Source organism: Chenopodium album, chromosome 2 (genome assembly GCF_948465745.1).
Source record: "Chenopodium album chromosome 2, dcCheAlbu1.1, whole genome shotgun sequence".
Classification (NCBI taxonomy): Eukaryota; Viridiplantae; Streptophyta; class Magnoliopsida; order Caryophyllales; family Amaranthaceae; genus Chenopodium; species Chenopodium album.
The window spans coordinates 6,805,789-6,822,391 of NC_137835.1; the positions used below are offsets into that span (position 1 = coordinate 6,805,789).

The window sequence follows — 16,603 nt, forward strand, 5'->3', positions numbered from 1 at the left end:
AAAATCTTTTAAAGCCACTCTTTTTCTCACATGTGCGTGTCACGTGCCTCCTATTTTTCTAATCACACCCCTCTTCCTAATTCCACTCTATTTTCCTTCCAATTAAATAACAAAGTACTGCACTGAAAAAGTAACAACTATAACACTAACTGGGTAACCCCTATAACACAAACTGAGTAACCTTATGATGGTTGGCTACACACATATAAAATTAGTACCAAAGTCTATATTAAAAATTAAAATTATAGTTTTTCTTATAGGGTGGTACATATACACTTACATGCCTCATATTATTATTTTAAAAAAAACCTACATAGGATGTGTGACCTATCCTATGGTCTAAGCCCTATCTTTTGAACAAATCTAGTGTTTTCTGACCACTTTGGATTGCATGTATATGTGATAAATAGATCTGGATATCCATACCACTTGCATGTATATAGACATGGTATCCTAAAAATTTTGCATCATATATCTAGCACTATCAACAAATGGCGAAGATAAGACAATCCGTAATCTTGTAGATTAGAGATTAATGTCTGCTCTCAAAACTGCATCAGCAAATTAAATTCTTATACAATTCTGACCTCAATTTTTTTTGATGTGTTCGAATGTAATTAAATCTATCAGCCTCAATCATAATGTAGACATTAGCCAAAAACTGCTCAAATAACTTTCTTGACATCTATAATAATATTCTATCATACTCAATCTCTGCCTTTTGTTAGAAGAACTACTTCCTTTATTATTTCTACCCTATAACCATCATTGTCCTCAAAAGTATAATTAGTTAACATCCTTTGACCTACTTTTTTTTTTACTTAATTGTAATATAAAGTTGACTAATATATGTTGAATAGAAGTTTTTATTAGTTATAAAGATTATTACTCCCTCTATCCTTTTATTAGAATCTCATCTCTCTTTACTATGTGAGTAATGAATGTTAGAAATTGGACTATAATAAAAAGACGAAGGCGGGAGTATATAATTATAAATATTTTCTTAATTCATTAAAATTTTCTAGATTCTTCATAAACGGAAATTTATTATTATTATTTTTAATTATTCATAATTTGTAATTGACCATTGTTATAGAAAAATAGAGAAAACGATAATCTTTTATGCACTAGACTATACAAATTAAAGATATTTAGATATATATATATATATATATATATATATATATATATATATATATATATATATATATATATATATATATATATATATATATATATATATATATATATATATATATATATATAAAATATATGGTAGGGTAAAAATATCTTATACTCTGTATAATCTTTTATGCATTAAACTAATACAAATCAAAATAGATTACGACATTTAATTATTTATACCACAAAATTAATAACTTTCCATTTCTTATCTTAGTCATCTAAAGGGTATTAATTTTGCTACTGTAGCAAAATTGAGTTAAGAAATGGAAAATTTTGGTACAATCACATTCTGAAAAATTACAATAGCAAACTAGCAAAATTAAGCTAAGAAATCGAAAATTAACCCAAGCTCTATCACCGACCCTACCCAATTCCCGCCACCATTTCTTTGATTCCGGCCACCAATCCCGATTTCGACCACCTCTCTCATTAATATTTCCCAGTACATCCATCAAATTTTTGGGAGGATGGCTATAAGAAAAGGAGAGGTAGACAATCAAGTGTCTAAAAAAACAATGGTGGACAATCAAGTTTGCCCACTGTTGATACAGTATTTAATATTTATTTATTTATATATTTCTTTTTAAGTGTATTGATAAAGATACCAAATGTGAGTGAAGAAGTTTGAATGGTAATTGAACGTTTTCCGCAAGTTGATTGATTGATGTCCGAATATTATTGTAATAACCCATTTTTCTCAGTAATAAATTTGAAGGATGGTAATAATATGGATTGTGGGTGAGTAATGAGTTGTCAATTTCATTAAATGCCCCTGAGTTATTTTTTTATTCACCATATACCCATGAAAATTTTCAAATTCACCATATGTCCCTGAGTTTTAAAAAAATGTCACCAATTGCCCAAATGACTAACGGATGTTAAACTCCGTTAGTCATTAGGGTTAAGTACGCCACGTGGCTAGATCTAATTGGTTATTTTTTAAATATTATTTAACTAAATATTATATAAATATATTTCAAAAAAAAAAAACTAAATTAAAATTTCAAAAAAAAAAAAACACCTTTAACCCCAACCTGCTTCTGCCGGCGAACCCTAAACCCAGCCACCTCCCCACAACCGCCATCCAACAGCCTCCCCACTACACACTGGCGCCGCCGGTTCCACCAATCTCGCTCGCCGGCAACCCAATCCCCTCCCCCACACTGCTGCTGCTCACCAAAGCCGAAAACCACCACCTAAAAACATTAAACCCCCAAAATCAAAACCCTAGGGTTCGTTTGGCATTGTTGTGGTTTTCTGTTGTTTGGTTTTTGGTTTTTTAAAAGTATACAATATATGTCACATAATGAATCAAAAATTATTTAGAATTATTAAAATCGTGATAATTTTGAAAACTGACAACAGAAAAGTGGAAACACTTTTTTCTTGTTTCCTGTTTATGGTTTTTTGTTTTCAAAAAAACAGAAAACTGAAAACCAAAAATGATGCCAAACAAGCCCCTAGGTTTCAGTTTTTGGGGTTTTTGATTTTGGTAATCGACGCGGTGTTTCATGGGGTTGGAGATGGCAGGGGGAGGGGGGTTTGGGTTCACCGACACTCTTAGCCAAAAACCACCAACCTTAAACACCAAAACCCCAACCCTTAAACACCAAAACCCCAAAATAGAAACCTTAAAAATCAAATTTAGGGTTTCGATTTTGGGTTTTTTTATTTTTGGGTCCGGCGTGGTGGTTCACGGAATGGACACGACTGGGAGGAGGTGCGGCTTGGGTTTGCTGGTGTGGGGATAGGAATTCGGACACCGACGCGGTGGGGAGGGGATTTCAAGGGAGAGATGAAGGTGCGGTTTGGGGAGTAGGTGGTTTGCATCGGGTTTGGGGTGGCGGTGGGGTGGGGTGGAAGCGCGGGCTGGTTTGTGTCGGGTTTGGGGTGGCGCCGACGCTGGGGTTTTGACAGAAACTGGCAGGTGGTGGCTGGGGCTGGGCGGTGGTTGTGGTTATGGTGGGTGAGTTATTTTTTTTTAAATTTTTTGATAATTAATTAAATAATTATTTTAAAATTTAAATTATATAAATAACAACCAATCATAGGTTGCCACGTGGCAAATTTAGCCTTAATGATTAACGGAGTTAACGTCCGTTAGTCATTTGGGAAATTGGTGACATTTTTTTAAAACTCAGGGACATATGGTGAATTTGAAAATTTTCATGGGTATATGGTGAATAAAAAAATAACTCAGGGGTATTTGATGAAATTTCCGTAAAATTCCAACCAAACATGGAAAGTGCTTAACTTTCTTATGATTGCCTTTGTTTTATATTCCCTTTTAATTTTATTTTACTTTTTATTATAACCACTTTGCACATTTACAAATATATATCTTTGGCCTTTAATATCCGAAATGTACATGAACATGTTTTTTCTTTTGTTTCAGGTGCAAAAGAGTCCAATGTAGTAAATTAAATTAATAAGTTATAATTCTACTTTTATATAACACGAGTAATAGATGAAATTATGCACATCACATAAATAAAATCGCACTTAAATTTATAGGCAGATCTATTGACCCTACGTATTTTTTTAAAATAAATATTTGAAAAATGAAAAAAAAATAAATAAATTATTTAATATTGATTTTTTTTTAATAGCTAATATTGAATTATTTAATATGAGAAATGTGATATAAAATTATTATTGATGTATCAATATTAACAATTATATATATATATATATATATATCAATAATGTCCAATATAATATATACATAGTTTCATGTAGTTTGTAATTATAAATAAATTACAAATGTAATTTGTTAATTTATCTATAATTATAGTAGTGAGTATACACTACTATAAAAAATGGCAAAGAGACCCGTTAAAATATGTTTGAGAGACCGCCTTACAACGGGTCTCTATTTCAGAGGTTTGTTTGATAAAGAGACCCGTTCCTTAGAAGGGGTTTGTTTGTGAGGACAAAGAGACCCGCCGTTAATGATAACGGGTATGTTACATAAGTTTCAAAATTGATAATTTAGAAGGAAAAAAGACCCGTTGATTGAGATAAGGGGTCTGTTTGGTGGTATCAAACAGAGCTGCCATGTAACTTAACGGGTTTCTTTGTTCTTTGTTTTTATAAAAAAAAATAGAAATTTGCTTTAGACGTGGTTTGCATTTGAATTTTGAATATTGAATTTTTATGCTTTATACAAATTGGCGGAAAATTAAAAAATTGTAAGTTACAATACTTTCCCTAAAAATACTTTTAGACCATATGAAATTAGCCTTGGAAAAAAAAAAAAAAAAAAAAAAAAAAAAAAAAAAAAAAAACCTAACATAAAATTCAAGCAAAATTAACACAAAAATATTTAAAGTCGCTAAAATTTACAACTATATTTATATCAATAAGGCTGGAGTACTGCTCCATCTTCTGCAATTTCATTCATCAAGATCTGGTTTCTCTGAATTTCTAGGGTTAGGAGTTTCTGCAAGGATAAGCCCATTGCTCATTAGACATTATTGAAGCGAAAAGAAAAATAAAGCATATAACTTAAAAACTAAATTGAATTGAGAAGTAATTACATTATCATACAATCATATTGGAAAAATAAGAATTCATCAAATGAACACTTACCAAATCAATTACAACTCTATGTTAAAATTGGGTATTCCGAAATTCCAGCAGATCTACATCAAACCAAAATTATACGAATTGAAACCCAACAGATCTAAATCAAACCAAAATTATACGAAACCCAGCAGATCCAAATCACACCAAAAACCAATCAACCCAAAAACAAACAACAAAATTCAAACCACAAAACAAACCGAAAATCAAATAAAAACCAAATCACAAAACACACCAAAAATCAAATGAAAAACAACTCACAAAACAAATCAAAAACGTCTACCCACCACCATCGCTAACCCATAACAACCCAGAAAAAAAATCGAATAAACTCACTGAATTTCGCAAAAATTGTACCTTGAATGCTTAAATCTAGATCTTATTGCACTTAAGCACTTCGCAACTGTCGTCGGAGGCTAAGCAAAAAGGGATCTTGAAGGTGGAGACTTCTCAAAATACAAGGAGCATGCATACGCTCGAATAAGTCATTGATGAAGGTGTAAAAAAAAAAAAGTAGAAGAAGCCATTGATGAGAGGGAATAAATTGGAGGTGAAAGAGAAATGAATTTTTGAGGACAAAAAATAGCAAAGGATTCGGTGATAAAAGATGCAGATCAAAGTGATTGAGCAAAATTATGGCACAATTAGAGGTAAATGAGGAATAAGTTTTGAAGGAAAAATAAATTAGCAAAGGAATGTCGGTGAGATATAAAGAGATATAGAGGAGAGAGATTGAGCCAAAAGGATGGCACTACACCCGTAAATAATGAGAAGTAAAAATAATGTAAGAGACCCGTTGCTCCTACAACAGGTTTCTTATCTCACTCCTCTCAATTAAGTTGTGGGCCCAAGGGCTTATAAGAGACCCGTTATCTCTATTAAAGGATCTCTTACATCAAACATACCCGTTAGTTAAAATAACGGGTCTGTAATTAGGGGTCCTTTTTCCAATTTTTGTAGTAGGGATATACGATAGCAGATTGTTGCATGTCGTGTTTTAAATTACTTTAACTTATTAAAACTCTATGTTAGTGATGTACATTGCTAACATTAGATGATAGTTGGATCAACCTAGAATAAATAAGAGAAGACAAGGGATTGATTTGTAATCATATAACTAGACTTAGTTTTCGTGTTTTCTATCTAGCTTAAATATTTTTTGGATTGCCATTGACTTACCTGCTCCTACAAACCAACACGATTACCAGCGTGTCCAATTAATAGGACATTGACGTTGCGTTTAGATTTGTATATTATGAAATAAAATAATTAAAATTTCTAGTTAGTTTTACTTTTTTTGTTTCTCACATTAAACAAATATGTGAATCCACGTCTTATATTGTAATAACCACTATTATTTTATGTCACTAAATCGGCTCACTACTCTGGTGTTAATACAACAAATTAGTGTTCAACAGTAACACTAGAAAAATATCTTTTCGTAGCGATTATTTCGTAGCGATTGTACATTCGCTACAATATGCAAGTCTGTTTGTGAAATAATTAAGGAAGTCGTATCATTTTACAATTGCCATGGTTTTCCCATTTAAAATCGATACGGAAAACATAATAATACATATCCACACTATTTTTATACATTTATATAATTTTGTGAAATCGTATCATTTACAATTGCCACTAAATCCTTAAAATCGATACGAAAAACCTTTTCAACACTAGATATATAAATATTGTTTGACAAAAAATACATACAATATGTCATAGATTATTGGTGAAACATTTAATATAAGAGTTTGAGGTTGCATGTTGGAATCTTGTAAAGATCATACGCATGTTTTTTTTTTTTTGAAGAAAATGAGTTAAACATTTATAGCGATTGCAATCGCTACAATAATCACCGCGATTGGATGTAGTTTTTCGTATCGATTATCAGGGGATATTGTATCGAATGACCATTCGTTGGGAAAGCTTTTTGTTGCAATTACAATCGATACTAAAGGTTAAAATATATAATCGCTAGGAAAAGGTTATTTTCTTGTAGTGTAAGTAAACTTATAATAGTACAACCCAAATTATCAATTTGTTTAAAAATACACTTAGGGATTGTTCACATTTACTGAATATTTACAAGATTTGAACACGAAATACCACTCTAATTCAATAACTAATTATCTTACTACTAAGCTATGTGATTTTTTTATGCAATCTTTTGAATACAAAAATTAATATGTAGCAAATTAAATAACAATATCAACAACAAATTTAATAACAAGAAATTTAATCATACACCTATTAATTAGCCCTAAATTACTAGTATTTGTAGTTCCAATAATGGCAAAAGTGGCAATCATGTTATGTCAATATTAAGTTCTGTATAATTCATTGTCAAATTATTCTCAATTTTTTTTTTACACCTCATAATTATAATAATGTCAATACTTAATTGAGATAAGTTGCATTGTCTCTTTCCTAGCTTAGATTGCTAGGTTGTTAAATTTCCTCATCGCCTTCTCTATTCACTTTCCTAATAATATATATATATATATATATATATATATATATATATATATATATATATATATATATATATATATATATATATATATATATATATATATATATATATATATATATATATATATATATATATATATATTAAAAAAAAAAAAAAAAAAGAGTTGAAATTGGAGACTTTCTTCTTTTTTTTTTTTTTTTTTTTTTGACGGGAAAAGCTCAAATATTATTAAGCAAAGAAAGAGTCCAAAGCAATAACAGAATTTACATCATTTGGGGCTTCTTCAATCCAAACCCTCATGTCTACATAATTTTTACTAATTTGTGCTAATTTATGAGCAGCACCGTTGCCTTTCCTACCAACATGTGACACTTCAAAGAAAGAACAAGCCTTCGCCAAATGGAGAATGTCAGCCACAACCCGCCCAAAATAGGAGCGCTCCACTTTTTCGCTCTTCAGATGGAGAATCAATTTCAGACTATCAGCTTCAAGAGTGAGCTTACAAAGACCAGCTTCAACAGCAACAGCAATGCAGTGCCTAGCTGCCAAGGCCTCGGCAACATCAACATCAAAAGTTCCACAAACTTTGTGACAAGTAGCTAACATAACATCCCCACAGCAGTCACGAACAAGACCTCCAATACCAATAGCATCGTCTTTGAAAATAGCAGCGTCAGAGTTGAGTTTGTAGTAGCCCACAGCAGGAGGACTCCAAGCTTGAGGCACCAAAGATTTGCTAGCAATCTCAGAAGGTAAGATAGCATTTGCCTTGTCATAATCACCAACGATGCTAGTGGCTTTTTTTTATCACATCAACCACCTGTAAATCTTTTTTCTCGAACAGCCAAGCATTCCTTCTAAGCCAAATGCCCCAAAGTAAGCTCCAAAAATTATCCACCAAATTTTATCTTTAATTTGTTCACCTTTGCCATTACACCAGAGCAAAAAAGACGGACAGATTTCATTCTGAAAATTCAGTCTAAGAGGAGAAAAATACCACACATCTTTGGCAGCTTTGCAAAGCAAAAGGGCATGTTCAACCGTTTCTGGAGCTTCACCACACATAGGGCACCAATCTTCATCACAGATTCCTCTTTTTTTCAGGTTGGCTCTAACAGGGATTGCCTTACGAAGCGCTCTCCAGCCAAAATGCTTTATTTTGGGAAGGATTCTAGCACTCCAGAGTGAAGACCAGGTGGCATTGTTAGGAGGAGTCGAGGCCGAGGCAATGCCATGATTAGTGGACTCAAGAAGAGCATGATACGCACTTCGAACTGAAAACTCACCAGATTTTGTAAAGTGCCAAGTCCATGAATCATCATCCCCATAACGGGCAAAGGGGATTTTGGTGATTTCATTAATCTCCCATTGAGAGAGATGAGAATTAAGCATAGAGTGGTTCCATTCACCATCAGAAATCAGATCAGCAACTAAAATAGGGGCATTCTCATCAGTTTGTTGCTGTCTAGGACACACTCGAAAATTGGGAAGGGTGGGCACCCAAGGGTGTTTCCAGATTTCAGTAGAAAGACCCTTACCAATTAGTTTTCTAGCACCTTTAGAGACCACATCTCTCACAGACATCAGAGACCGCCAAGTGAAGCTAGCATTAGCAGGAACCTTTGCTTCCAACAGCTCAGCATTTGGGAAATATTTTTGCTTTAGGGTTCTAGACATCAGTGAGTGCGAATTTGTTAGCAACCTCCAGACCTGTTTTGCAAGCATAGCTTGATTAAAAATATGCAAATCACGCATTCCCATGCCACCTTCTTTCTCCGAAAAGATCATCTTGTCCCAAGCAACCCAGGCTGTTTTGCGTTCTTTATCCTTTTGACCCCAAAAGAAGTTACGGCACATTTTTTCAATCTCATTGAGGATGCTAGAGGGGATGCTAAAGCATTGCATAGCATAAGTTGGAATGGCTTGAGCAATAGACTTTATAAGGATCTCACGACCCGCTTGTGAGAGGAAAGCCTCCTTCCACCCCTTTAGCTTTTTCCAAACCCGGTCTTGGATGATGGAAAAAATCCGTTTCTTCGAGCTACCAAGGTATGTGGGGAGCCCAAGGTATTTATCATGTCCGTCGACGGCCTTAAAAGATAACTTCGATTGAAGCAAATTTTTCTTGTCAAGATCGATGTTTTGGCTAAAGGACACCTCGGATTTTTCCATATTCAATTTTTAGCCCGAAGCAGCTTCAAAGGTGGAAAGAATATCAAGAACATTCGATTGAGACTTTCTTCTTGATAGTATAGATTCACTCATCTTAGGGCCTGTTCATATTTACTGAATTGAACTGATTGGAGCTAAATTGAATTGAATTGAACTGATTGGAGCTAAAATGAATATTTTATGAGAGAGGGAAATTAAGAGCTGAATTGAACTGAACTGAACTGATTGGAGCTGAACTGAACTGAAATTAAGTAAATCTCAACAGGCCCTTAAAGTGGCAATTATGTTAAAATAAATGTCAATATTAAGGACATGTTCATATTTATTGAAATGAGCTGAATTGAACTGAATTGAGGTGAAATAAATATTTTATAAGAGAAGGAAATTAGGAACTGAACTGAATTGAATTGATTGGAGCTGAATCGAACTGAAATTAAGCTGAAGTGAACATGCCCTAAGTTTTGTGTAATTCATTGTCAAATTATTCTCAATTTTCTTTCAAAAAAAAAAAAATTTTCTCAATTTTTTTTTACACCTCATAATAATAATGTCAATACTTTATTGAGATAAGTTGCATTGTCTCTCTCCTAGCTTAGATTACTAGGTTGTAAATTTCCTCGTCGCCTTCTCTATTCACTTTCCTAATATAAAAAAAAAAAAAAAAATTGGAGGCTTTCTTCTTGATAGTATGAATTCGCTCATCTTAAGGGCTTGTTCTCATACGATTATTTTCAGTTCAGTTCAGCTCAGCTCTAATAAGTTCAGTTCAGTTCAGCTCCTAATTTCCTTCTCATATAAAATATTCAGTTAAGTTCAGCTCTAATAAGTTCATTTCAGTTCATCTCAGTTCAGTCAATGAGAACAGACCCTAAGTCTAATATATGTCCTATATACATATTCATATAATAAAGAGAACTCCAAATTATTTCCTCCAATTTAATACTTGCTTCGTTTTATTATACTTGCAATAATTTGACTTTTTCACTATTTATATTTTTCCACTTTGACTAGCTTTGATGATTTATAGCTTAACAAAGTTATAGTAATAATATGAGATCTTGTTAAAATCGTCTCAATTTTTACTACTACGTATTTTAATATCATATGTTTTACATGTTGGTAACTAAAAATATTAACAATTGAAATAAAAAATCGGCAAGCATTTAAAGAGAAGTGTTACAAGTATAAAAACAGATAAGTATATATTCTGCGACATGACATTGTTAGCTATTGTCTTTTGATTGAGCCCGGAGAATAATTTACTTCCAAAATTCAACAAGGTTTTAATAAGTTTAAAATTTTCACTTTTTTAAAGAGGAATTTCACTCACAGATTAATTAATAGAATGAATTATAGTTTCTTGGGCATTACAAAAGTCCAAGAAATGACGTTAAGATAATAAGTGTGGAAAAATATAGTCATGTGAGATCGTGTTATACTCGTCTCGATTTATACTTTCATAATATCAATTTTTTTTTTTATAATTTTTACACATTGGTAATTAAATTATTAACGATTGAAATAGTGTATTAGCAAGTGTAAAAAGAAAAGTGTTGCAACTATTAAGAAATAGAGAAAATATAATATAGGCACGATTAAAAAAAAAAATCCTTATCAATATGTTGATTTATATATGCATTTTATAATCCTTAAACTATGCCAATGAATACCCTCTCCTACTATATAAACACACACATTAGACATTACACATACATATCAAATCAACCATCATAACACTTTTTTATCTAGGTATACATATTAACGTTTGAGCTATATATATGGCCTATTTTAAAACTCAAAATTGCTACCTTTTTATTGTTACTCTACTAATAACTTCTTTACTATTGACCACTTCTAAAACCGAAGTTCACAATCATACAACTAATGTAGCTCGTCATCCAATGGACCCGTTAACGGTCCAAGAGATAAACCAGGTACGAGCTATACTCTCCTCCTATGCGGCTAATAAGTCCTTTTCTGTTCACTCAGTGGTCCTAGAAGAACCCCCTAAGTCTTAGGTACTTGATTGGAGGCAAGGTGATCCTTTGTCCCCTAGAAAGGCCTCCATCGTTGCACGTTTTGATGATGGACAATTCCTCATGCTCGTCGTGGACCTAAAGTTGGGTCGGGTTGATCAGGTTAAGACTAACCCAATGTCAAGGTATCATGTTCCAACTTTAGAGGAGATGTTAGCTGCCTTGACTGCACCATTTACTAGTGCTCGGTTTAACAAGAGCATCATTGCCCGCGGGGTTGACTTTAAGGACTTGGTTTGTGCACCTTTATCTATGAATTCTTTTACATCTAATTGTGCTTACGTATTTCCCTAAGATAAAAAGATTGTACTTACTTATTATCACTTTCGAAAAACTTTGTATACATTAGATTAATCTAACAACATAGTACTTTTTTTTTATTTATATACTCGTCCATGGCATCTTCACATGCAAAAGAATTAACTAGACTTTTGACATTTACTATTTGTGTATATATACGTACTCTTACCATTTTTTATTCTAGGAGTCATAGTTGTACAGTAGAGCAACACGAATTCAGGACCCAGTCATATTTCATCCATGTTATTATCTTCATAAGTTATTTTCTTTTTTTTTTTTAACATAAAAGGAAGCATATATTACTTGGGAAAAGCCCTAATAATTACAACATAATGATAATCAAAGTAGTGCGAACAGCAAAATGCACACTTTGAAAAACACCAGTACCCAAGTTTATAAGTACAAAAGCATTAAACAGTGTCCAGAAAAGCAAAAGCAAAGAAGTAGACATATCAATCAGTAAGCTAGGAGGCAGAGCGATTCTCCAATCCCTTAAGATCCTCTTCATAAGCAGCAACATCACTCGTAGGAACAGCGTAGTGAGGAGTATGGCCCAAGCTCATAGTCATAGCATATTTGGCCAGGTAATGAGCTAAGGAATTAAGCTCCCTAGGTATAGTGTTAAGGACAATGACCATTTTGCTGTTATTGAGGGCTCTAGCAACATCAATGAGAACAGCTGCCAATTCATTATGCATATGATCCCCTTCCCTATTAAGAAGATTCTTAATGTTCTGGGCATCTGTTTCCACCTCCAAGAATTGAAGAGGCATGGCTTGAGCAAAATTGAGACCCTCCCTAAGAGCATAGAGCTCTGCACCTAAAGCATTGGGAGCATTGTATTTGCTTGAGTAACCAAAAAACCATTCACCCTTATCATTTCTGAATACACCTCCACCTCCCCCTTCATCCTTTGAGATCCAAGCTCCATCAGTATTAAGCTTCATCCAGCCACGAATTGGAGGTCTCCAGCAAGGAACTCTGATAACTGATGGTCCAGCTGCATCTGAAGCTTTGTTCTTGCATCCTCTAGTTCCTTGTAAAACAAAGGTGTTGATCTGGTAATCTATAATGAATCTGTTGAACACAGAGTGACAATTATAGACTTCATCCTTAAAAATGAATCCATTTCTCAACCTCCAAATGTGCCAAAGTCCCATGATGAAAATTGACTTCCATTTTGTAGTATGAGAGAAATTAAAAAGGAGCCAATCATTCCAATTCGAATTCATAAAGATGGAATAATTGAAATTCAAAGGAGGTTTGATTTTGTGCAAAATCATCTTCCAAAGAATGCTAGAAGAGTAACAGTCTCTGAATAGATGAATGAAAGATTCCTGATTTGAATAACACCTAGTGCAAATGGGGTTAAAACCAGGAAACTTGGAAGAAAGAAGAGCAGCAGAGGGAAGAATGGAATGGAGACAATTCCACATGAACATTTTGTATTTGAAAGGTACTCCAAGCTTCCAAAAAGACTTCCAGCTAAAGGAGAATGGAATGATATAAGGAACAGGATTTTTGTGAAGAAAGTAAGCTGATTTGATAGTGAAAGAACCTGACTCATGATATTTCCACCTAATTTGATCAGGAGAAGAAGCAGGGTCATTGATGGAAAAAGAAGTACTGAGAATAAGGGTGCAGATATGAGCTGGGAGAAGATGTCTAATATTATCAATATACCACCTTCCTTCTCTGATTATATTAGAAACTCTTCAATGACAAATGGATTGGGGAACATCCCTTGACATGATCTTATAAAGAGGTTCCTCCCCGACCCAATGATGATACCATAGTGAAGTGTCCTCCCCATTTCCAATTCTAAGAATAATACCTTTAAACAACAACTCTCTACCCCTCAAAATATCCCTCCACATGAAAGATTGAGAATTATTAGGAATGCAATCCTGAAGGTTAGTTCTCCTAGCATATTTGTCCTTTAAAATTTTAACCCATAACTTATCTGGCTTAGTTAGATAAATCCACCCTAGCTTAGCCATAAAAGCAATATTCCATTCTCTTAAAGATCTCAATCCCAAACCCCCCATTCCTATAGGAATAGTGACATTGTTCCATTTTGTTCTAGGAGTATATCTAGGGGCATTAGTTCTGTTCCAGAGGAATCTCTTACAATGCTTCTCCAAGTCACTTAAGATAGAAACAGGAAGGAGACTGTGCTTCATGGCATGGATAGGATAAGAACTTAACACGGATTTTATAAGGGTGCATCTCCCAGTTATATTCAACAAATTAGCCTGCCAACCCTTTATTTTATCCAAAGTTTTTGACATAAGATCCCCATAATCCCCTTTCCTAAGTTTATTAGGACTAATATTGACTCCTAAGTATTTTCCAAAAGAAAAACTGGATTTGAAATTGCACATACCCACCAATTGATGTCTCCATCCTAGAAGGGAAAATAATACTAGATTTAAGCTCATTAACCTTTAAACCAGAGAAAACCCCAAATTCCTCCAAAATATTCATCATATTGCTCAAGTTATTGATGTTTGCAGTTCCAAACAAAAAGACATCATCAGCATAAAACAGATGAGAGAGACTATAGTGTTTGGAAATTTTCAAAGGTTTCCAATCTCCCTTAGCAACACTACCCTCGATGAGTAAAGAAAGTATTTCCATACATAACACAAAAATATAAGAGGAAAGAGGGTCCCCTTGTCTTATTCCCCTAGAAGGAGTGAATCCTTCTGTAATCTCCCCATTCTAAAGGACAGAAATGTGAGTAGAAGAGATACAATGCATGATGAGCTTGATGATAGAAGGTGGAAAGGCAAAGCAAGTAAGGGTATCAGCAATAAAAGACCACTCTAAACAATCATAAGCCTTTGCAAGATCAAGCCATAATGTTTTCCCCTTTCTTGCATTTGTGGAAAAGATGAGCAATCTCCTTGATAAGAATAATGTTATCACCCATACATCTATCCTTAATGAAGCTAGACTGAAAGGGGCTAATAACTCTATGTAAAATATTTCGAAGCCTAGAGGAAATGATTTTAGTAACCAGCTTATAAATGGTGTTACATAAGCCAATTGGTCTAAAATCAGACATACAAAGGGGATGATCCTTCTAAGGAATTAGGCAAATATAGGAGTGATTAACATCCCCAGGAATAAAGGAATTTGAAAACACACTAGCTATAAACTGATGAATAGAGGGCCCCAAATCTTCCCAAAATTGTTGATAAAAAAGAGGCTGAATTCCATCTGGACCTGGACTTTTTATAGGGTCCATTTTAAAAAGGTTTATTTTGACCTCTTCAAAAGAAGGAGACTCAGCAAGCATGGACTTCTCTGAGGTAGTCAAAGACAAAATATTATCAGACGAGAGACATATAGAGGAAGCCAAAAGAGTACTAGAAAATAATGAGACAAAATGATTTCTAGCTAAAGCCTTGAGAGCAAGAGTATCAGTAACTAAAGTACCAAAAAGATCATTCAGAGCAACAATCTTTCCTTTACTTTTCTTGACCTTAGCTAGAATGTGAAAGAATTTAGTATTATAATCCCCAAATTTTCTCCAATTTATACCTGCTTTTTGTGCCCAAATAACTCTTTCCTTTTTAAAAATAGCATTGAGCTCACGAATAAGATCATATTCCAGATTAACAAGGAATCTAGAATACCTATGTGCTAGGGCTATCTGAATTCCATTCAATCTAGCTAGAATCGCTTTTTTTTGTTTATTTAGATTGCCAAAAACATTTGAATTCCAGGAAGAAATATTAGAGAGAAAGGAGTTTCTACCAGAAAGAAAAGGAACTATTCCATCTTTGCTTTTCCAATGAGAAGTAAAAAAGTGTTTGAAATGTTCATGATGCATTCAAACTTCTTTGCATCTAAAAGGAAAAGGGCCCCTAACAGTGTCATCACACAGACTAATCAAGATAGGATGATGATCAGAATAGGTACGAACAAGATTTGTTACTTTTACCTGAGGGAAAATCTCCACAAAAGCAGAATTGGCAATAGCCCTATCAAGGCGTTCTTTGATCAATCGTCTCCCATGTCTTGCATTTTCCCAAGTATAGGGATTTCCCACCGACCCAAGATCCATCAGAGCTGTCTCATTGGTGAAATTATTAAAATCCCTACATTGAGAGGGTCTAAAAGCCCTTCCTCCTTGTTTTTCCCTTTGGCAAGTCACCTCATTCATATCCCCAACCATCAGCCAAGGTGTGGAGGAGGGGGGAAGATTAGCTTGCATGTCATTCCAAAATGCATGCCTCTCAGATGCAGTACTTGGTGCATGCACCCCAGTAACCAAGACTTCAGGTTGAAGATTACGAAATTTAAAAAGGGAATGGAATCTGTGAGCATCCTCAGAATACAATATTAACTCCGAGGTCCCTTTCCAGAAAACACAGATTCCACCCCTTAAACCACGAGCATGGATAGTTCTATTTTCAGTAAAACCCAATTGCTTCCTAATGTCCAAAGCTTTACCAGCGTCACACTTAGTTTCCAGGAGAATGAGAATATCAGGCTTATGAGTTTTGATCAAATCCCAAGCATGAGAAATAAAATCATCATTATTTACACCCCTAACATGCCAGAATATTAATTTCATTTTTAAATCAGGAATAGGTTTTAAGGGGGAAACACTAGGAATATCATCTTGTTGGTGGTTTGGGGGAAGGAAGAATTCCTCCCAATCCCTCCACTGGTCCCAATGGCCTAGACCATGAACATCCTCCACTCTGATCGGGGAAATGTAACTTCTCAGGGCAACTTGGTAACGAGGATCCTCCAAGCACAATAATTGTGCTTGGATCCCTAGGACTTCCCCTTGTGTTTGATAAATCGCCATAAGGCGTCCCTGTTGAGCCAT

The 16,603-nt window shown here is 34.1% G+C and overlaps 1 protein-coding gene across 1 annotated transcript; it reads right to left on the reverse strand.

Annotated features, from left to right (window-relative positions):
• Positions 1-12,218: 12,218 nt before the first annotated feature.
• Positions 12,219-16,603, reverse strand: LOC145567492 (uncharacterized). The gene is made up of 5 exons (XM_081626785.1): positions 15,707-16,603; positions 14,876-15,415; positions 14,145-14,478; positions 13,546-14,095; positions 12,219-13,380 (listed from the first exon to the last, which is right to left on the reverse strand). Exons 1-5 carry the CDS (start codon positions 16,601-16,603, stop codon positions 12,219-12,221), a joined length of 3,483 nt encoding a protein of 1,160 aa, XP_081482911.1.